Source organism: Heloderma suspectum, chromosome 7, assembly GCF_057233095.1.
Source record: "Heloderma suspectum isolate Gila_16-S chromosome 7, 16-S_ref, whole genome shotgun sequence".
NCBI lineage: Eukaryota > Metazoa > Chordata > Lepidosauria > Squamata > Helodermatidae > Heloderma > Heloderma suspectum.
The window spans coordinates 68,599,428-68,623,449 of record NC_139464.1 but is presented as its reverse complement, the minus strand read 5'-3'; the positions used below and the strand labels follow the sequence as shown (position 1 = coordinate 68,623,449).

Sequence of the window (24,022 nt, the reverse complement as noted above, 5' to 3'; positions counted from 1 at the left end):
GCCTTCCAACCCTACTATTCTATGATTCTAAAACAGCGGGCAGCAATTCGCATAACATTTGCATATGCTAATTTGTATGTATTTATAATTTAGAAATAATTATTATAATTTGAATGGAAATACAGTACATCTCACTGTAATGTGGAAGACTGTGACCAGGTGATCTGTGTGCCTCGCTCAGTCTACTGTCCAGGTGCTGTTGATGGGCATCTTCAAGGCCTGGCTCTTCCTTCTGATGGTGCTTTAGCTTTATACTGGACTTGGACTGGGCAGCCCTTCAAATAGAGGACACCCCCAAAATAGAGGACATCCTCTGGCAGTCCAACTAGAGGACTGTCGTCTGTAAAAGAGGACACATGGCCACCATAGTTCAGATGCTGTTTCTACCACATCAACAGTGTAGACATATACTTTTCTACTCAAAAGTAAGCCCCACTGTATCCAGTGGGATTTACTCCCAGGTAGATGTGTTCAGGATTGCAACCCAAGGGTGCAATCCTATGGCTGTTTAGACAGAAAAAAGTTTGTAGGACTCTTTTTCTGTCTAAACATGCATAGGATTGTGCCCAAATGACTTGGACATCATGGACTGAATCCAGTGGGTGATATCTAATGTTAGTCTAACGTAAGTCCCATTCATTTCAGTGGGTCTATTTTAAGCAGATTACATATAGCCCATAGTAAAAATGGTATTGGTAGGCTTCGGTGAAAATATTGCATTGAGCTTCTTTTCTGCATACTTGAATCGTTCCCAGTACAAGGACTGAGTTTCTAACTACAATAAAATATCTGAGATTGCAGATCAGGTTCAGGACACAAGAAAGCTATAGATGTTGTGCTTTCTTCTTTCTCTTTGGAATACAAACATAGGTAAGCTTCAGCAAAGTTATGATTTTAATTAAATGAGCATTAATAGAATTTTTATTTGGGCTGTAGTAAGACCTAATAATTCTAGGCAAAATTGGAGACACCATAATATTTACTTTGGAAATAGACCACATTACTCAGGGGCGGAAACTCTCCTGAACATGGCTATTAATCCGAGTGCACGTGTGTGTCCCCGCTCGCACGGTGTTTAAAATGGATAAAGCACTAACTCAGATTGCTTTGTGTACTATTAGTTTTTCAAGACGGCTGCTATGACAGGTCATGCTGATCCAGGATCAGAAAAGAGAGTAATTAAAATGGAATTTTCCAGGTTACTTGCTTCTACTACCAGTGAAAGGGGTTGTGAATACATCATGTATGTTCCTAAAGAAAGGCTGTAATCTTCGACACACTTATTTGGACTACTCACATTGAAATTAATGAGACACAGTGCCCTAATCCCACCCTAGTTGCAGACATAAGACACAGGCAGCCTTTTTAAGGAGGCTCCAATGAGTGACAGTGCAGACAGAGGTGGCTGGGCAACTGGAACCACATCATAGAATCATAGGGTTGGAAGGGGCCTACAAGACCATCGAGTCCAACCCCCTGCTCAGTGCAGGAAGCCTGATTCCCAGGCGGTCGCCCATCCAAGTACTAACCAGGGCTGACCCTGCTTAGCTTCCGAGATCAGGTGCATCCAGCCCAGCATGCACGTTTACCACGCGTGCATGAAAACCTGCTTCTGCATAGGAATCTCCTTTGCAGGGTGAGAATGTAAGAAAACTTTAAGCAAATAACAGTGCAGTCCTAAGGGATTGATGCTCTATAGCTAGAGGGCTCCAAAAGCAGAGTCCTCTGTCTGTCCTATGCCCTGCCAGGCAGGGCAGGAGGAAAGATGGAGGCAAAAATGTGTCCTGTTTCTCATGTCAGTGATTTTTAGCTGGACTGGCCTCTGAGCCCATCCAGCATGCTGGCTTACCTGGGGGTGTGTCTGGGAACAGAATCTTCTGGATCCTGTGGTCCCCTCTCCAGCCACTGGCACACCCTCCCCCTCCAACCTTCCCCGACTCTCTTCTGAGATCGCAACAGTGATCTTGGAAGAGAAGCTGCTGCAGAGCTTACTGTGGCAGCTCCAGGGATACCCATTCCGATTTTCCCTCCCGAGGCCATAGCAGTGCATATGGCCCCAGTAGGGGAAATCTGCTATATACAATGGTCCCTGGGACGCTCTCCCAGGAACCGTAGGATTATTCCGGCTGTTCAGCTGTATGGGTGGAATCCAAAGGGCTGCATGTGGCATTGTTTACATACCAGTCTTCTTCAGGCTTCCTTTGCACAGGCAGGCCTGCAAATTAGGGGACGCCTCTCTAACAGCACCTGAGAAATGTATGATTTATTTAAGCTATTTTATTCTTTTTAAAAATTTCATGAATTTGTATACCACCTTCAGTAGTTCTTTCCAGTGCCGTTCGGATAAAAAAGATATCTAAAACAGTAAATACATAATAAAACAACCCATAAAAGAGCAGAATGGAAATGTAGCAGCATAAAACATATCAGATGAAAAGGCCGAAGAAAATTTTAGAAAGGTCTTTGACCGGGCGCTGAAAAGGCATCACGTTATTTATTTATTATATTTCTGTAGTGCCCATTACCTGAAACCCTCTCTGGGTAAATCACAACACAAACCTTAAAACCATAGAATACAATAACATAATAAACTGTAATATAAAAACATACAAAAGTTTTAAAACAGAAGAAAAGGGGAATAAAAACCAAAGTAAAACCTGGCAGCAGTGCAAAGATTTTAACACACTGATAGGGTTTTTTTAATGAAGGGCTAAAAACCCTGGGAGAATAAAAAGGGTTTCATCTGGAACCAAAAAGACCACTAGGTAGGCACCAGGCGAGCCTTTCCAGGGTAGGGTGGTGGTGGCATTCCACAACTGGGTTGCCACAGCTGAAAAGCAGCGACCTGCCTCATTTCATTTGGCTGGGCACCCAGAGGAGGGCCTCTGAGGATGACCTTAGGGGCCAGGCAGGTATATATGGGAGATGATGATCCTTCAGGTAACCTGGCCCCAAGCCATTTAGGGCTTTAAAAGTTAATACCAGTACTTTGAATTGGGCCCAGAAACCAGTGCAGATCACAAAGCACTGGCATAATATGATCATATTGGCCGGTTCCTGTTAGCGATCTTGCTGTCCTATTATGGACCAGCTGACGTTTCTGGACCATTTTCAAAGGCAGCCCCATGTATAATGTATTGCAGTAATCCAGACAAGAGGTTACCAGAGTGTGGATAACTGTAGCTCGGCTATTTCTGTCCAGATAGGGTCATAGTTGGTATATCGAGGCCACCTGTGCCTCCAGTGACAATGCTGGATCCAAGAGCACCCTCAGATTCAAACCTGATACTTTGGAGAGAATGCAGCCTTCTCCAAAACAGGTTGAACACCACTTAGCCAGGCAGATGAACCACTTCCTCCCAGTACCTCCATCTTGTCTTGGTTCAGTTTCAGTTTATTGGCTCTCATTTTGAATACCCGCAATATATGTAGGTACTGGGTGAGTCTCCTTGGGGAGATTCTCACCTGGTGAGTGCTGCAATTGAGAAGACCCTGTCCCTGGTCCCCATCCATCTCACTGCAGATGGCGGGGCATCCAGAAGAGGACCTAGGAATACAGGCAGACTGATATGGGAATAGGTGATCCTTCGAGTACCCAGGTCCTGAGCCATGCAGAGCTTTGAAGGTAAGCACCGGGATTTTGAACTGTGGCTGGGAATGGTCTAGGTGACAGTGTAGCTGTGTGGCACCCGAGGGGTGTGTTCCCAGTCTCAGTAGATAGACAAACAGACAAAGAAATAGCTGGGCAGGTGCTCTTTAAACTGACTTCCAAGCTGTCTTCAAAGGCAGCCTCACATTCAGTGTAGCTCCATAGTAAAATAGTTATCCACTAGAGCATGGGTAACTATTATATGCCAGCTTTTACAATCCTTAAGAATGTTTAAGGCACCAGCATTAAAACAAATTTTAAAATTACAGCAAAATGGTAATCACGGTAATTAGCAGTATAACAGATGAAATCATGAATACACTTAAAATGTGACCTCAGGGGGACATAAAACAGCAGCAGTGTTGTGCCAGGTTGAGAGCACTGAAAGGCTGGACCAAAAAAGAACTCTTCATTTGGGGCTAGGAGTTCATCAGCACCATCATCATCCTTATCACTTTATTTATATGCCATTTTTCCACAGTAAAACCATGCTCAAAACAGCTTACAACAGCATCAAGAAAATTTACACAATAGAATATAACATTTCCAAAAAATTAACAGTTACTAATCATAACAAGGTTTAAATAATCATGCATATCAAAACATCTCACAATAAATGTACACTAGGATTAAACAATTCAGTAACACCAGGGAAAAACAAAAGAGAAATACACACATGCAAATAGCAAAAATAGCCACAGCGGCAGCAACCTTAGTAGCTGGAGTCAAGTCAGTCAGGGCCCCACCCTCCCAGGCCCAGTGACACGAGCCGGAGAAGCAGGGACCAGGTGAGCATCCCTGCAGAAAACATCCCTAGGACGCCAGGTAAGGAAAGGCCTGCTACTTCAGGTGCCACTTGCCTCACTTCTGATGGGTTTTTGGAGAGGGGGAGGCACTTCGAAAAGGGCCACTGATGATCTCAATAGCTGGGGAGCTTCATGTGGCAGTAGGGATGTACGAAAGTCACTTAACTTTTCTCAGCTTGGCTTCGCGGTGGGAGGGAAGCACTTCGCTTCTCCCCCCGAAGTTCAGGCGAGCGGGGGGAGGCGTCCTGCCTCGCCCGGCCGAAATTCGCCCGGCCGAAATTTTTTTTAAAAAAGCGCATACGCAAATGGCGGCAGCCCATGGGCGCCACCATTTGCGTTCCTTATTTTGGCACGTCTAGTCTACGTAAAGATTTACGTAGACTACAGCGAAAATAAGGGCAACGCAAATAGTGTTCCCTCATTTTCGCCGTAGTCCACATAAATCTTTACGTAGACTACCCCTGTCCAAATAAGGAATGCAAATGGCGGTCCCCATGGGAGCCGCCATTTGCATACGCGCTTTTTTTTTTCCAAAGTCACCCGTGATAGGCTACGTGACGATTTACGTAGCCTATCACGGCTGACTTTGGAAATCTAGCCGTGATAGGCTACGTAAATCGTCATGTAGCCTATCACGGGTGTTTTGTTTTGTTTTTTTTACTTTTTATTTTGTAATGGCGGTGGCGGCAGCCGGTCGGGAGACCGGCCGCCGCCCCCACCCCCCACGAAATGTCGCCGAACCGCCACCGGGACCCGCCGCCAAGAGGGACATTCGCTGAAGGTAAGTCCCATCCCGGGGGGGGGGGCAGTGGAGAATTTCCCCAACACTTTCGGGGGGCGGAATGCCTCGGCGCTCGGCCTCCCGAAGATTCGGGGAGAAATTCTCCGCCATCCCTATGTGGCAGCAGGAGGCCTGTTGGAATTGCTTTAGTCTAGCCTTCCCCAACTGGGTGGTCTCCAGAAGTGCTGGACCACAACTCCCATTGTTTAGCCATTATGGGAAGATGGGAGTTGCATTCTCTGACAAAATCACCTGCTTGTTAAGTTAATCTGTTCTATTGTATTAATATTACTGTATTTAGTTTTGCAGGAAATTAATGTACAGGTAGGAAAGGGTGAACTGTGGGCAGGATGGGGCCTGTGTGTGATTGGCTGTTTTAGTTCTACCTGGGGTGAGCGCGTGATGTCTCTAGCGGGTTTGTTTTCAGTTTAGTCAGCTTTGGCAAGAGATAGGGTGGGGAGTTGGACAGAGCACCATCTTGGATGGGGAGGAAGGATTTAGAGGGGTGGTGAGGCAGGCCTAAGCTAATTAATGACATCTTGCAAATAATAAACGTTTGTTCTAAGTTTCTGAGTTAAATCCATGTGCCAGCTGGGTTGTCGTTTATGCTGCTTCATACAAGAAGACATAATAGCTAGCACCCACTTCCCAAATTAGAAGTAACAGTGATAGATCCCACACCCTTGCATTCATTGTGGCTGGGTAATAGGTTAGCCAAGTCAGTGGGTACAGCTGATTTGACAGCGATGTCCCACTTCTTAGGCTTATTCTCCTAGGCGTGAAGGGATACTAGGGAAAAGCCTGGGTAAAGGAGGGGAGGACGTCACACATTCCAACATATCTTTCAGACACCAGGCAGGGGAAAGTTGGCTTTAAAGGGAAAGGTGTCGGATTTAAATAGTCTGCACCTTGAAAGCAATTGTTCGCTGATTGTAATTATTATTAATAATAATAATAGTCATTTGCTAACTTTGTTGGTTCCCTAAAGTGGCACGCTAATCTGGGAGGCACAGGATTGCTCTGCATTTTTTTTATTGTACTTTGAAGGAAACAAAGCCTTTTGCACAACAGAATCCAGTACAAGGTTATTGTCCTTTGTATAGATGTGTTGGACAATAATAGATACATACAGATATTTGATTTTATAGATATGTTGGACTACAACTCCCAGCAGTCCCAGCCAACTTGGCTGGCTGGGGATGCTGGGAGTTGTAGTCCAAGACATCTGGAGGGCGCCAGCCTCGGGAAGGCTGGTATAGATGTTGGCAAATCATAATGTAACTCATGTAATGTTGGTTAATAGTAATGCCCCCACAAAAACCAAACAATCGGTAGGTACATTTGCACATCCAGCCTGCAGTGTAGGACAGGCTGCAAGACAACCGTTTGTCTATATTCTCAGAGGTAATGCCGCTGCCACCAATATAATATTTATAACTCTTATTGGATATTAATATTCAACAACTCATAACCTGGATGTGTGGGATTCCAGGTTCATGGCTTTTATACATGGAGAAGGATGGACTCGTATTCCAGAGTCTCCTTTAAACTCCTTAACAACTCTGTTGGTGTTTGCCAAGTGGTCTAGCACATGGGTAAGACCAACTCCTGGCTAGGCAAGATAATTGAATCAGTTCTATTTGTCAATACAATATTCTTTTTTTTAGAAATGAACTGCGACCTAAAACCCTCACAATGCAAAATGGAATAAAATGTATTAGGATTTTCTGATACAGCATAGTATGGATAAAGTAACCCATAAGGACTCCTTTGCGTATATCGCCAAATGTTGGGAGTACGTGGCTTTGAGCATCTGCACCTAATAGCTATGTTATTAGTGTGCTGTGTTAAGAAGCCATGTTCCAATCTCTTTCTGTCTGTTCAATGGGCACAGTAGCTCTTAATTAACTCACAAGGGTGTTGTGAGGGTTAGTTAGTGTTTTTTTTCACAGCACTGAAACTCCTGAAGCATTATATAAGTGTTAGATTTTATTATTTCAGTCATCCAACAACAAAATGTCAGCCCAAAGGAAGTAATTGAGAAGAGCATATTTTGATGTCATGTTAGAACAATGCATCAAAGACTAAACTTGACTGAAGCTATTTATGTGTGTGTCTATTATATTTGCTACAATGGGTGGCTGGAGATTGGGGGCAAGAGAAGCAGGCATAGCATCGTAGGAGGAGCATAGCGGACTCTAGTGCAATTGTCGAATGTAAAGGGCGGCTGCTCACCAGGAAAGCTAGATCTAGGAACCTTCTGGTCATGTTGCTTTATGGACCCATTTAGATTTCGTTTGTCCCTAGGTACTGCTGTATATTACTCCACCAGAGTTATTTCAGCTTTCTCAGTTCATGGCCACTGTATTTTCAGTAGCAACGATAGTGGAGTTGATTGGTCCCATCTCTGTAGTTAGCTGACTGCAGCATTTGGAAAGTCCAAGCGTTCAGTATTTTAGTTGTAACAAACTTTTGGCCCATCTCTAGAGAGGAAATGGCTCCTCCATGCTCTGGACATGATGTGTTTAAGTAGTTCCCAGTGGGCAGTGTTGCCTTTTGGCAGCAGTATCTCTTGTTTCCTTTGGTTTTTCTTGCATTACTGGAGGGATTGTAGAATGCTTGATTCCTTTTGCAGCACAATCATTCAGGGAAAGCTTACGTGAAGAGATGGGTCTTTACCAGGCGCCTCAAACACACCACAGATGGTGCCTCCCAAATACCAGGGGGGAGGGCATTCCATAAGGCGGGTGCCACCATGGAGAAGATCTGCTTCCAGGTTGCCACCAGATGGCAATCTGCACTGAAACCAGCAAGATCTCCTCCCATGATCTTAGCGATCGCATAGTAGCGTGAATTGACTCTGAGATGTACAGGTTATAGCAGAAAAAAAAGGTTGTACCATAATTTTTTATTGACGCTACATGTGTAGCATTTGTGCATAACCAAGGCTGGGCACTTCATATGGGTGAACTAAAATAGCTGGTTAGTATAGACTATTAGACATTTCTATTATGCTAACAGAAACATTTATCCTATTGGCTTGTGCTGTTCTAATTAACTGGATGAGACTAAGTACAGATAGAGGATATATTTGTTTAGGTAAATCAGTCTCTGGGGACAATTTAATTAGACGAAAGCTGGAAGAATTGATTGGAGGAGAAAAACTTTGATTATTTTACTAAATCTAAAAAATGCATACCCCAAACCTCCAAAAGTGATTTGGTTCGGCATAATAAGTCTGTTCTGAAAGTGGCAACATGCATATATTGGTAAGTCATCAGACTTAAAAGAACTGTTTGCTGTGAAAACAATGTTGTGTGTGTGTGTGTGTGTGGGGGGGTGCATTTGTCAAAACCTTAGGTGTCCTTAAAAGCTGCTTAGAACATAAAACTTAGGGTGGATTGATTTAAATTACATTTCTCATTTTGTATATCATGTAGTCCTCAACAAATCCACTCACAAATGAATCAGGGGTGAGTAAGGTTTTTGTCATGGCCAGCAAGAATGCACAGGGAGGGTGGTTGCATTATAGCAGCTAAATTAGGCAGCCAGAAAAACCTGGAGTAGATTTTTGGGAGAGAGTCCAGTCCTAAGTAGGTGTTCAGCCTGCTCATGTGAGGGCCAAAAGTGCAATGGGAACCACACCCTGCTCCACTTTAGACCATAACATGGGGAGATTTGTAAACATTTTCAGCTGAACACACAACTCCTCCTGCAGACCTTAGTGCTAAATATGCAAAGGTTTCAACAGGAGCAGTGTGTGTGTGTGTGTGGGGGGGGCATTTGGGGTGGGACTTGCATGTGTGCTCCTGACCTGAATGCACATTTAGTCCTCACACAAGCAGGCTGAATACCTGCATAGGCCTTCTGTGTTGTCTAGTTTTGAATGGCACCTGCAAAGATTTCCCTACTCCCTCCTCTTTCTCGGAAAACAGCAGCTCTTGGTCTGAAGGGTTGGGGCATAGCTGCACCATTTCCAATTTCTCTTTGAAGCTGCTCAGTTAGTTTCTCTCCCTCTCCATATGCAAAGCTGTGCTTCCCCACATAGTCTCCCCCTCTCCCAACACTATCTTCCTCCTGGAACGCAAAGCAGCTAAAGGGCCTTTGAAACCCCAGCCTCCACCTTTCACCCTGAGAATATACTCCTTCCAGATATCTCCCAGTCAAGAAGCTACTGTGCTACTTCATTCCAACTGCAGGTAGGTTTTTTCTTCAAGAACAAGGAAGGTTTGCTTTTTAAATTGACTGACTGAGTGGGCAATTTCAAAGTTCCCTTTTACTTCCCTTGTTTTGTCCTCCAGAGGTTAAGAGATAAAACAAAACAAGAAAGACAGGGCTGTGAAGGGAAGCTGCTGCAGGGAAGGAAGAAAAATCTGGAGTGGATTTCTTTAAGAGAGAGGGAAAGACTGTGTCCCTTAGCTTTTTTAACCGTCATTTTGAAAACATATGCTGTGCTGGGGTTTGTGGAGAAAGTGGGGACAATGTTTAATTTTCAGAAAGAGACCAGGCATATGGGGAACAATGACACCTTTGCTAATAAACCGTCTCCTTAATTTTATGGGATGGCCAGGCTACCATTTGCTGGTTGGAAAGGGACTCTGCATGTGTTCAGAGGCATTCCTACTATAATCTTGTTGACTATTAGTAATTAGAAATACATTTTGGCTACTAAGCTCAGACATAATATGTGGACCTCGGAATTATTATGCATTTCCTAAATAACAGTGTATACCAATTGCTTGCTGTAACAATCAGAATGTATTTATTTGCAACTAAGTAAAGCCTCACTGCTACTGAGGAATATAGTCTAAAGTCTCTGGATAGTTTAGCCCACATGTCTTTTGAAGATAGATAGGGGTGATTTGATAAACATGATATCCTTGGGTTTCTAAAGAGCTTTCGATAAAGTCCCTCAGCAAAAACTCCTGAATAAAATCATGGCATTGTGCTGATGAGATGAAGTTCAGTAAGTATTTCTGCTCCCATGATAACAATTGGAGGTTGCACAACAGAGGTACTTAACTGGACTGAGCCCATCTGGCTAAAAAACATTGGCAATTTCACTTATGCACATACATAATTTTTTTTGTCACGACTTGATTGCTAGACACTTGAGGGTTTGAATCAGAATGTGTGAGCAGACTCCATTGAAAGCTATTATGTTTCAGTTGATATTGACACTGAGTGATGTGAAAGCTGGATGTGTAATATTAAATCTGCGCTTGCATATGCAATGAACATGCACTTGTGAATCACCACCTCACTCTCTAGATGTGTCATTAATCATCTAGTATTTTGTTCAACTAGATACATTCTAAAAGCAGTTGATTAATTGTTAAGGTGATTTTTTTGGCCAGGTTAAAGTTTACTAAAATCCCTCCCCCCATTTTACTACTCAGTGGGATTATCTACCATCTGCTAAGCCAATAATGTGGAAAAATGTGTACTTTGGACTCACTAAAACTTCCTACACAACAAAACCAAATTAGCTGCCATTTGAAATCTTCCCAAAACACTACTTGGAGCTGTAAAAATATTTTCCAGTTTCTATAGTATCGCAGTCTTGATTTAGATGCATAACTCCCAGTCAGTTTATTCTTATACTGGAGCAAGTACCGCACACTTGAAACACAAAGCTGTCTCCCAGATTGTGACCGCTGAGTACATAAAAGCAGGATACATTGGCGCAAGCCTCAATTCGTTTGGATTCTTAAAGGATTAGGCCAGGTAGGGCAGAATAAATCCTCAAAAGATGAATGAAAAAAAATTCAGTAGGATTAAAATGGCCACAGCCCATCTGCTTTGCGGATCTTATTTTGAAGAGAAATTAATTAAAATAGGCCATTGTGACCTTTCTCTTGTTGCCCTAGTAGCAGTTTATGGCCATGTCAGAGATTGGCAGCTTAGGGCCCTTGCAAAATGTCCACATAAAGTCCGAGTTCAAAAGTGGAGCCCTGTGCCTTTCTCTCCACTGCAAGGGTCCAATTCAGCATCCTCAGTGGCTCTGCTCACTTGACTGCCTCTGGCAAGCTGCAGATTGCTTGCTTGAGCTAGGCCTGAGGTGGGGGAGAGAGGGGCAGCCATAGCTCAGAGGTAGAGCATGTGTTCTGCATGTAGAAGGTCGCAGGCACTGTTGCCGCCATCTTCAGTTAGAAGGATCTCAGGTTCTGGGGCTAGGAAGGACCTCTGTCTGAGGCCTCAGAGAACTATTGCCAGTCAAAGCAGAGAATGCTGAGCTCGATAAACTTGGCATAAATCAGCCAGGTTCGGATGGACTTGGCTCTTGGTGCAGGAAATCACCACTTTGGAACAGGGGGCTAGTATTCCACATATAGGACAGAGCACCAAGTATATTGTGATGGGGTGGAGAGAATTCTAACCCACTGCCTGTCGGGAAAGAATATGACATTCAGGGAGCAATCGTATGCATGCTTAGACAGAAAAATGTCCTACAACTCCCAGCATGCCCCAGCCAGTTGTAGGACATTTTTCTGTCTAAACATGCATAGGATTGCACCCTTAGTTGTCTTTTTTGTTTGCAATGTTTTGTACTCCGTTAAGAAGCTTCAGTCCCACCCTCCCTTGCCCGATGGGAGTTTTCCTTTACAGCAGAGATGCAGAATCTCAGGCTGTAATCCCACCCTCCACGGTTCTTTAGTTGGCTGCGCCCTCTTGTCCTGGCTTTTGTGCAGTTTCCCCCAGTCTCAGGGCTTCTCCATGTGGGGCTTTTATCCTGGGATCAAGATTGCTTACTCACAGATGTTTGTGGGTCCTTTACGTGATGTCATCGCTTTCCAGGGCCTCTCCTGTGCTTTCCTACCATTTCCGCGGCTTTCTTTGCAATGGGGATAATGAACAATTGAAAAAATGGTGGTTTGAATTGATTTGGATCTAAGCGTGTAATGACGGAGTTGTGCTGTAACAGGAGCACCATCTAGTGGCTGTATAATGAAACATATATAACTTGCAGATGAAGGCAATCCCCAGGAAAAAAAGCGAAAGTGTGTGCGGAGGAGCTGATCTTAATCCCGCAAAGAATCTGGGAGAAGAAGGCTCGGAAAAGTTGAGGGATAAAAAGACTGGTGTGGACAAGCCCTAAAATGTCTCTCCTAAGGCGTCGTTATTGGCAGTAAGTGCTTTAGGGTGCAATCCTATGGATGTTTGGACAGAAAAAAGCCCTGCAACTCCCAGCATGTCCCAGACAGCATGCCTGGCTGGGGAATACTGGGCGTTCTTGAACATCTTTTCTGTCTAAACCAGCATAGGATTGTGGCCTTGGCGTGACAGAGCTGCATACAGAGCATATAATACAAACGTCTGTAAGAAAGGGGCTTCCTTGCGAGCCAGAACTCTGCACTATTGGGGTTCCGTCTCACATGGAGGGCTTCCGGCATAGATCTGTACGCGCAAAGGTTCCCTCTCTACAGATGTTTTCACTGTCTGTTGATGGTGGGGCGGAGTATTTAACATGCACCACACTGAGGTTGGCACATGCTTGGCGCAGTCCCACTCACGCGGTCAGTTTTAGTTTTAATAACGTGTGAATAGGGTTTGTGTAGCCTGTACTATCCATATTCTTTCATCTGTTTTTTCTGGTGCTCTGGGAGAGTTGGGGAGCTCAACCAAACAATCCCTAATATTGATGATTAGCAGTGAACTGAAAGGTGTACTCAAGATGAGCACTAGGAAGGTGGGATAATTTATACTCTTTTTGTTGTTGATTCTTCATTTGTCTCCAGTAATGGCCATAATGTCTGTTGTATCCCAATGGCCAACTTTGTCATATTGCTCGTTAAGGGCTTTTTCACATGGAGCTTTTATCCTGCTGTTGAGATTGGCTACTCATGGAAGTCTGTGGGTCCTTTAGATGACGTCGTGAACCTCCAGGGCATCTCCCACACTAAATGACCTTTATTCCATTTTTTAAAAGATCGGAGATAATATCCACGCTTGAGTTCCGCTTGAGTTCCCTCATGAAAAAGGAAAAGGCACAATAAGAGGAGACCACAGCGCCCTCTAGTGGCTTTATAATGAAACATATGGAAGACTCAGATAAGGGGGGAAAGTGGGGGGAGGAAGCACATGTAAAGGGAATCCGTTGTGATCCTTCATTTAAAACAGAAGCAGAAAGCTACATTTTAAATGCGGGATTTTAGGCTGGTGTAGCGATGCTCCAAGTTGTAGTATCGTGTAAGCAGACCATTGGATTTCGCACATATATTTTCTCTGTATCTAGTTTCCACTTCTAAAGCCAGTTATTTTGATTAGAAATAAAAGGCAATTAATCCTCTATATGCCAACCAACATCAAGGATAAGGCTGTCAGTGGCTACTAGTCATGATGGCCAATTACTACCTCTAGGATCACGAGGCAGCATGTCCCTGAATACCATTTATTGGGGAGCAGGATTTAGGGAGGACTGTTGCCCTTGTACCCTGCTTGTGGGCTTTCCATTGGGGCATGGGATTGGCCATTCTAGGAAACAGAATGCTGGACTAGATTGGCCTGATCCAGCAGACCTCTTCTTACGTTTTTAACAGAATTGAGGGTGCAATCCTCTGCATGTTTAGACAGAAAAAAGGCCTACAACTCCCAGCATGCCCCAGCCAGCCATGGTTGGGGCATGCTGGGAATTGTAGGCCTTTTTTCTATCTAAGCATGCATAGGATTGCACCATTATTATGCTACACCCATTTTATGGAACTGGCTAGAATGAGAGGTTCGACATGTGTGTGTGGGGAAAACCCCTACTCTTGGATAAGAGCATTTTAGTATTCAGTAACGATTGTTGGACAGTAATAGCAAGAGTAACAGTATGCCGTTAAACCTCCCTCTTGTCTTTTTGCCCAGCTATGAAACATATGCTTTAGTTTTAATTATGAAAACTGTTGAGGGCGGTCCAAATAGAAACAATACTCAATTTTATTGCATGCGAAAATGATGCAATTTTAATGATGCTTTATTTCAACAGTGCTCATTTATCCCTCCCTGCGAAAGAGAGAACGAGAAGAACTCTGACATTGTAACACACTGGCAGGTTTACTGGGAGGATGAAGTTGGCTCTCAACCTTTTACATGCTACTTCAATCAGCACCTCAGGCAAGTATCTTTGTGCATGTACAACTTCACGTACGTCCCTTCCTTGATGGAAACAGATTCTCTGGAGATGGTGGAGTGAAAGCAGAACTCAGTTCTGAATAGAACTATTTTCTTAGGAAGCCATTCTGGCTGGATGTTGCACAGATGCGGGGTCGCCCTGACTAATAAACCAACTGAATCAATATTTGTTAAATTCTCTCCTCTGTACATTACATCAGTTTGGCACATGGCCTTGGGGTGCAGGCCCTTTATTTTTATTATTACTAAATTTATTAATCGCCCATCTGGCTGGTCACCCAGCCACTCTGGGTGATGTACAGCATATAATAAAACAGTTTTAAACAATAAAATTCTACAATAAAAACGTTTTCTAAAATACCCTAACCCACCCCAAATGCCTGCCTGAACAACCAGGTTTTTAATGCACGGCGGAAGCTCATTAAAGAGGGGGCATGGCGGAGTTCCCTAGGGAGGGAGTTCCACAGAGTGGGGGCCACCACAGAGAAGGCCCTCTCCCTCGTCCCCACCAGTCTAGCTGTCCTGGCTGATGGGACAGAGAGAAGGCCATCCGAGGCTGATCTTGTTAAGCGGCCTGTCTGGTGTTGCTGGAGGCGCTCCTTGAGATAGGCTGGGCCGGAACCATATAGGGTTTTAAAGGTCCAAACCAACACCTTGAATTTGGCCCGGAAAACAACTGGTAACCAGTGCAACTCCTTCAGCACTGGAGCGATGTGATCTCGACCTTTCTGTTAAAAATGCACAAGTCAAACTCTGGTAATAATAAAACCATAATCAAAAATAACATTAAAGGAACAGGAAGCCGTCTTTCAGTCCTTCCTGCCCAGGAGGAACCACTGACCAGCCTTGGTCAGCAGGGTCAGTCTGGGGCCTAAGGATACTGTGCTGCTGAGGCAGATGTTACAACGCACAGTTCAGTGCCTCACCTTGCAGGGTAGCTGGATACAGACCTAATGGTTCCCAGCTGGAGCCCTGGCAGCTCCTGACATGGAGTCCAGCCTATCTCCAGCTACGCCAGGCATATTTCTTTGCAGCTGGCCATGGTGTGGCCATGTAAGGCCATCTGCATCTCCTGTCAGTGCTTTCAGCAACCTGGGTCAACACTGACCACGGTGTGCAGGTTACTTGTTGAAGTGAGTGCAGAGTCCATCTTGAGCAAGGCTGTCTCTTGGGAGCAGGCCACTAGGGGAGGGCTCTTGTGAGGGCTCTGTTCTTTGTTGCAGAAAGGATTGTTTTTTCTTGTAAGTCTGATCTGCAGCCTGCTTCCTGTCAGCTGAGGCTAGGTTGGGTGAATTGGCTGTGCAGTCATTATTGTGAAAGGGAGGAAATATAGGAAAGACATAAATGATCCAGTGGAGGCTGATGGCTCCGATGTCAGTGGGACAGTGAATCTGCACCGGGTTTCAGTCAGAACCAGTCAGAACTCTAAAGGAGCTATTGAAGGTGCAGAGCACCTTAGATAGCTCCTTTAGAGTTCTGACCGAAACCCGGAGCAGATTCACTGCCCCACTGACATCAGAGCCACCACTCTCCACTGGAATGATCCTCAACTAACTTAGCTGGCCCTAAAGAAACAAAGACAGCACAAGGAAACTATGCACATATGTGAAGGCAAGAAAGCCAGGACTTCCTTGAGTTATCTTGAAGAACAGAGTTCACCAGTTATCTTGGAGGGGAGTCATATTTCATATGTTTGTTCCTCTGTTTATTACATTTGTAAACCATCCCATCCTAAAGGCTTGAGACAGATAACATAATACTATGTCAAACAGATAAATATTAAAACTCCATCCCCAAATCGCCTGATATCTTGACACCAGAAGCTAGGCTATGTGCGTTTTCCCTATTTGTCCTTGTAGCTCTTATTTGGCACTTGAATGGTGTGCTTGAGGGGCATTCAGTTTCAACATACAATACAATGCAGTGTTTTTCTGTCCATTTCCCAAGAGGAAAAATGAGACTGGGAGTGTCTCGAGCCCCTTCAGATGATGCTCATCTCCCACAACCAACAGTAGACAGGACTATAATGCTGAAAGATAAGACCAAGAAAACAAACACCTCACACCTGTATGTTGTGCTGACTCACTGCACCAGCCTTAATTACTTTCACAATCAACAATGCTGTGTAATTGATCACACAGCACTTCAAGTTTGTTTTCTCTTGAAATGTTTGTATTTTATATTAATGAACTACATTTTATTGTCCAACACAAGCGTGACATCTTACCATTTTGCCTTTAGTCATGTTTCCCTTTGCCGAGCATGCAGCATCTTATAAAAAAGAACGGGAGAAGGAAGTTCCTCTCTAAAAATGCATTAGCAGCAGTCCAGCGGAGACCCATGTATTGCTGCACAGTAGAACTGACTGCCTTTCTTGCTAGAGACAGGAATGGGATTTGCAAGGTTCACTGTGTAGGCCGAGCGAGGCTGTTCTTCGCTAGACACATTGGTTAAGGGGGGAAAACAGCACCGTAAAGACGGAAGGAAGCATCATTTATTTCTGTGCTTTCTGTTTTAGCCTGTATAGCATTGGGGTTGCAAAGCCATTCAACCAGCCCCTGGTAGCCTTGCTATATTTTAATTGGGTGGTGGGGTGGTGGTGGAATTGCCCACAGTTTCACTCATGATGAAAACTGTTTTCAGAGTTACGCAAGGTGGCTATTCCACACTCCAGTGTTACATGGCTGTTTGAGTTTTATGTGTAATGTCCAGCGCACACTTGAGTACATGGGAAGCCCATGCCACTGGCACCACCTGTGTTATAGAACCTTATCGTTAGTGAAGAGTGCCGGTTGTGCAGCAAAATACACTTCCAGTCCTTGAGCCACTGTCTGGAGCAGCAGGAGTGACTGATAGGTGATAGCCCCTGGATAAGAGGTCTGTGGTGTGAGCTGTCCTACTGGAATAACACCTTGTTGCTCTGTTAATGTAATTGATTGTTAACAAGTGTGGTCCCATTGTGTTCTCTTGGTGAAGATTGAGATCCTGTTTGCTCAAGGAAAGTCATTTGACAGGTGTTGACTTTACCCCCCCCACACACACACACTTCTTTAAAAATATTCCACAGGTGATTAGTAGTGTAGTTTTTGGATTGTGTATTCTTCCTCACCCATTGTTCTAAAATAAGTCCAGTGTTTGCTTTCCATTGTGACTTGGCAGCTGTACCATGCATGAGTTTGCCCTCCGTTATCCTGTGCCAGGATCAAGTGCTATACACAAATATTTGTTTAGGGTTTAGTAAATGAAAGCATGGCATAGATAACAACCATCTGTGAAGCACTAAGTTGCACCCTGGGGTCATCCATCTTGGGATAATTACTTGCTGGAGCAAAGGGACCTCCTGTAATAAGACTCCTGTGTTTTATAGAAAAGAACATCTGTCACCCTAGTTGGATCTCTGCTCTTTGGAGTGACAACCAACTGCTAGATCCAAACTGTGACAAGGGCCCCCATGGTGAAAAGACCACACTGCTCAAGACAGCCCCTCTGCAATTTAAATACATCTCTTTTGTACAGCAGAGTTGAGGAAGTGAACAGGCACTAGTTTAGTCTTATGATGGACATGCTGAAAGAAAAAGGCCAGTGATCAGCACCCGACAGACATCTGCAAAGATGAATACTGATGTGGATGATATGGGGGGAAAGGCACTTCAGTCCAGAGACCAATGTGAGCACCTGGCATACAGGGGCATTTGTCATGGCCCTGGCAGGGCCCACCTGGGCTGTTTTGCCTGCTGCAGCCACTAGCTTCCCCATCTCTTGCGAGTGGGGCGGGGAAGTCACCTGGCAACAGCAGCGACACAAGTGCGAAGAGGAGGCTGATGGGTGCCACACACCCTTGTGCTGACTCAAAGGCTTTCCCAGTGGCAGCAAGGGAGGGCGAGGTTGGCAGCTGCAGCAGCGCTGTTGACTAGGGGTCCTCAGTGGGTGCTGGGGAACCACTGAGGGCAGTGTGCTCTGAGCCTCCAAAATCTGCAGCCAGCCCTGCATGTGAGCTCCGAAGCGCCCACGAGGCTCCTCTTTGAGTGGGTTTCCCCCATTCACTTCCAGGAGAGAACAGCTCTGTTGTGTGAATGTTCCATGTGCGCATGGAGCTGCTGCCTTCAGTGAAGTGAATGGGTAAGCCTTGACAGGTTGGGGAGCTCCATGTGGACATCTGGTCCCCACACCCACAAGAAATTATTTCTTTGGGGCAATCCTATAGGGCTAGCAGCATGGCGCAAAACCCTCTACCTGGAACCACCCTAAGTGTCCACAGGAACACAACTGAGATTCCATATATGTTTTCAATTACTTACATATATTCCGGTTTTCCAAAGCGCTTTCAACACTTGAAAAGCACTTTGTATGCATACAAAAATAATCAACAAAATGTCTGCTATCCTAACAAAACTTATTAGCCATCACTTTCAGTGAGGCGGGAGCAACTGGCCTTGTTTTGGCACAGGTCTGTGTCAAATCTGCCTTTGTTCTCTCAGCAAGGTGGCTACTGGTTTTTTTTTCAGGCCCCAAACTATGAGAGGTTAGATCCATGCATAGCAATTGTTATCCCAAATCTTGAATTATGCATTCTGAATTGATTTTGCTCTTTTCCCACTTTGCATATTTTCTTATTGAGTTATTTTGTTAGTTAAATTACTTTATTTTCTGAGTATTCCAAGACCCGAGCTCTAACTGAAAATGCTATGCAGTTGTAGGTAGCTATGTGTCATCTCTATGACACATTTTCAAAAGTGGGAAACTCTGTCATTTTCATGGAATGTTTATTTCCGGCTTTATGTGGAACCAACTTTCTCCCTGCTCCTTTTATTTGTTGACTTGCACTGAATTTTAAAAATCTTCAGTACAAAAAAAAGTCATCAATGAAGTTCATGTTTACAAATCTGTAAGTCAACAAAATTAAGTGTTGACTTTTCGAGAACCAGGAATTCTAAAGTTAGAAGGAAAGTTAAGATTAGGGAATGGTCTTGGCCAATCATTTTTTTAAAAAATCTCTCCGATCTAGAAATAGGCCTGGGCATTTTGTCAAATGCATGAAATCATTTCCACATTGACAGTGCTCCAAATTGTATTCCTAAATTAGCTGTGGTTCACTCAAAACCAGTTAAAAGCTGAAAGTCCTGATGGAGTTGATCCAAAATTGGGACTGTGATACCTTGGCTTTTACCTGACCTGGTGTTTGAGGCTGCAACCCTGTACACACTTACCAGAAGGTAAAGGTGTGTCTAGATGTACAGTACCTAGTACAAAGTTGTTATACGGCTGTTCCATCTTTCTGTCCTTAACAGATTTTCTATGGTAAGAAAAAAGATAGAAGGAATGGTGGGAAAACGTGGGAGGGTTCCAAATAGAAAATGAGATCTGGTTCCCCAGTAAAATTCCATGAATGAGACAAGGTGATTGCACAATAAAAGCTTTATCTGGAAGAACTCAAGTCCCATTGGACTCAGTGGGGCTTACTTTTGAGTTGACAAATATAGGATTGCACTGCACATTTCAGCATCACATTCCTGTCTGTTGCTTTAGTCCTCAGGTTACACAGAACCTTTCTTCTAGCAGGATCAACATCTATTTCTTTGAGTGGACTGCAGGAACAATAGGCTATGCCAGTGACGGAGAACTAGCAGCTGCTGAAGAATGATATTTGTATATTCTGGTTCAGTGATTTGCTGAGGGTGCAGGTGCTTCATTTCTCATATGGAGCTCCTCCGCTTACAAGGGCTTCCCCATTCCTTTCAGTAGAGGAGGCAACACTGTGTTAAACAGCCACCTCCATGAAATTGAATGGGATGGCAGCACATAGGGCTCACGCCTGCATACACGCCTGCACAGCACTCAGTGAGTGCTAATTGATTAAAGCTGTGAGGATTTTGAAATTTGTTGCAGTTCCAACCATGCACTTTCTGACACTCTGTGCTTTCATTTGTGGGCGATTTAAAGATATTGGGCAAGATTTACAAAACAACTGAGCATCGTCATTTGCATGGGGGTGTCTTTTGGTAGATCCTTACCCCAAATACCAAAATTATGCACAATGACTCTGGTTTCCTTTATGAGCAAATCAGAATAGTGGATGAAATGAAAGATGCCACTTGCCCATTTCTTACAGTGTCACAGACTATATGCCATTTATGGTTTTCGTATCGATAGCCCCCTATTAACAGATTACTTTTGTGTTTTATCCCTACCCCTCTTTCCCTTTTCTTTCCCCTGTAATTCTGCCACCTTTCCTGTTGCAGACCAGACGACGTACTGTTACGACGCACACACGATGAGTCAGTCCTTTTGCACTGCTTCCTTTGGCCAGTGGTTACATTCCTGGTGGGAGCCCTAATTGTGGTTCTGACCATATGTGCAAAGAGCTTGGCTGTTAAAGCAGAAGCAATAAAGAAGCGGAAGCACTCCTAAATGGAAGAGTCCCTCGCAGGAAAGTTGAGGGGTTTTGTAGGTGCGTCGGAAGTGCCCAATGGAGTTGACAGGCACTTCTGTGGTGCTTCCTAGCAGTGCCCGTTCCCAGTGTGTTGCCAGCCGTTGGTCTCGCTGTTGCCTGATGATTAATCTTAGCTGACCACGCTGTGAAATATTAACTAGCTGCTCCTGCCACTATGAAAGCAAACGTGTCTATTCCACCAAATGACCCTCAGCTGCACCAAACTGGCTGTACTGCATTAATAAAACCTGAACGATGGCTCTTCACTCCAGGTCTCCCATGGACTGAAGGACAGTTTCTAAAAAAAAAGTGTGGTTGACTTCATCTTAGCAAAACTATCTTTCTTAACATTATTATTTAGTATTTATTATTTCCTTTCTCATAGACTGTATTTCTGAACTATTAAAAAGTGGTTGGTTTTTTAAATTGTGTGTTCTTTTGTGAGTGTGGTTGACTTTCCAAATCAAGGACAAAATAGGGTGTGCCAACCTGATCGTACTCAACAGTGTCATGTTGTGATTGAAATTTTAAATCTAGGTATATGCCATCATTATTTAGGGTGTGATCCTATGCATGTTTAGACAGAAAAAAAGTTCCACAACTCCCAGCAATCTTCAGCCAGCATGAATCAGTCCTTTTGCACTGCTTCCTTTGGCCAGCATGGTTGGTTGGGGAATGCTGGGAGCTGTAGGACTTTTTTTCCATCTAACATGCATAGGATTGCACCCTTAGTGATCGAAGCTAGAATTTCAGGAATGCTTCCCCCCCACATCACATCCTCACACATGCTGCTCTGCACACAGGGAGGGCCCACCTGTTGCCAACCTGCCTTCCCTGTTGGCAGCTCCACCACCATGGATGGAGAACACTCATGTTCAGGGAGGTGCTAGACTGGGTCCATAGTTTTTTTTATTTACAAGCTAGCTAATGCTATTGACCCAGTGGCATTTGTTTCATCCTTCACATTACGGTTGACGTATCTAATATTCACAAGAATAGCAGTTTTCTGCCAAGATTCAAGTGTGCAAAGCAAAATGCTGATGCCGATGACGACGATTGTATTTATTATTATTTTATTGTATTTAACAGTTATAAAGTGTATCACATATTCTAAGGTACTGTGCAGATACTGAAAAATAAGACAGTCCCTAATAGACAGTAAAGGAAACAGAGAACAGGAAAGCAAGCAGTAGCTCCTTTGGCCGATGGATGGGTCTGCGCTGTTCTCAGTTTTAATAGATGTTCTTTCTGCAAGGGAAGGATGAAACAAACTTCTGGCAGCTGTTCCTTCTCTGACTGATGTATGCGGGCAGGCTGGTCTCCCCCTTGCCATGAAGTTCTTCTTGGAAGCAGATGGTGCCAACTCCTAGTGCTTCTTAGTCCCCCGGCTGATGCATTTTTTAAAAATCTAGAAACAATAGTAGGGCCAGTCCAGAAGATTTTAGGCATGTCTACTTCCCATTGAAATTAGTGCAATATAAGCACATTTTTAAGCACCTTCCCCTTGATTGATCAATAAGCATGCCTAGTTTTCTCCAGATTATTTTGATTATTGTGTCCCTTGTCTATTAAAACATCAGTATCCTCATGTTAGGCTATCAGAAATTCATCGATCAGAGAAGCCCAATTGTGAGGCTGAATTAAATGATAGGAGTTTAATCCAGTTCTCTTCAAATTAATTAATTTGTGTTTTGCCATATTTTAAGTTAGCTTGTATCCATTTAACTGAATCAGTTTGGTTGCAGTATGGTCATGGATTTATATGATACTGGTAACACACACTGGTGTGAAATAGTAGACAATATCCTGCATTATGAGCTGCCTGACGCTGTCAATAGATGTAGTTTCAACTTCTTTAACCTTTTTTCATAACCATGAGGGATAGAAACTTGCAATTTTTAAAAGAACAAATGTTAAATTCTCACTGTTTTGATACAAGATTGTGTACCAGAAAATTAGTGGCAGAAATGGCATTAATTTCCAGCTCTAAGGCTTGCTCAGGGTTCTCATACATGCACATACCTGCAATGGCTTGTAGTGGAGACCAAATACTGTTTGGGAAGCACTAAAGATTGCAGTGAAATCCTTTAAACCTGGATTTGGGGAGGTTTTGATTCATTACAGGTCTGACCATAGACAGTCCAAGCCCAGTCTGAAATGGATCTAGGTCTGGCCTTTGGAGGCCTCGAAGCCATGGCCTGTGGCAATTGTGTCATTGCCATGTGGTAGGCCCTAGGGGCATTATCTGGGCCCAGTCTGGAGTTCAAATTATTTTTCCAGGGGTTGCTTATTCCTGGAGTGGATGGTACATGTGTCTGCATATCTCTGTGTGGTATGAAATTGAAGCAAAGTGCTCCCCCCTCCCTCCCAGCACCATAAAAATGTGCCACATGATGGGAGAGGGGAGAGTTGTTTTTTTTACCGGGTACGGGGGAATGGATATAGAAATATGTCATAAATACAAGGTGTGATTTTCTTGTGAGGTACCTAAGAGAAACCATCATCCCTTAGAAATCACTATGTGAAGTTGTATTGATCAGTCAAGTACATCTTTTTTTAGACAGCTACACTATGTTGCTATCAAGGCCTCTGTTCCATATGCTGCAGCTCTGTTACCTTGGTAACAAAGCAAAACATTCCAGGGCTTTGCATTATTCAGAGTTGGCAGAACAGAGAAAATTGCCACCTTCCAGCCATTTTGACTGAAATAATGGCGAACTCCTTTCTCCTAGTGATGTCCTTGGGGCATAACTCAACATGGATGAAAATAACTGAGATGCTCCACAGTAAAAAAATAAAATAAAAATCCTTTCTTTCTTTTTGTGGAGGTGGTATTGGGGTAATGCTGTGACAAATTCACTGAGTGTTTTCACTCAGCAGTTTGGTTCTACTAAATCCTTATTTACTAAATCCTTTCCATTAAGTCAGCTGTGACAGACTTGTGCAGCTGATCCTCTGCAAAGGTAAGAAGCAAACTGAGTTTGGGCAGGTGCAACCTGTTCTATAGGCCGTTGCATCTCTGAACTCATAGTCCTGTGGCTTGTAGAGACTCAGTAAAAGTAAATCGGGTCTAAGAAGGTAAATCACATATTTGCCTTTCAATGGAGTGGATGATTTGAAAGGAAATGTAAGAGAATGAAGAGGCCTTGCTGAGCAGAATCAAGCAATTAACATGCCAAGCACTGATAAATTTATCTAGACGACAGATGCCACAAATCGGACTCTTCCCTGGTTCCCAA

The 24,022-nt window shown here is 43.9% G+C and overlaps 1 protein-coding gene across 1 annotated transcript in view; it reads left to right on the top strand.

The window, feature by feature from the left end:
• The window catches only part of KCNMB4 (potassium calcium-activated channel subfamily M regulatory beta subunit 4), a 37,414-nt gene extending 13,843 nt beyond the window's left edge, over nucleotides 1–23,571 (top strand). The window contains exons 2-3 of the mRNA XM_084810502.1: nucleotides 14,208–14,335; nucleotides 20,593–23,571. Of these exons, the coding sequence (XP_084666628.1) occupies nucleotides 14,208–14,335; nucleotides 20,593–20,761 (297 nt within the window). The 3' untranslated portion in view covers nucleotides 20,762–23,571. The remainder of the gene's footprint in view (nucleotides 1–14,207; nucleotides 14,336–20,592) is intronic.
• The last annotated feature ends 451 nt before the right edge of the window (nucleotides 23,572–24,022 follow it).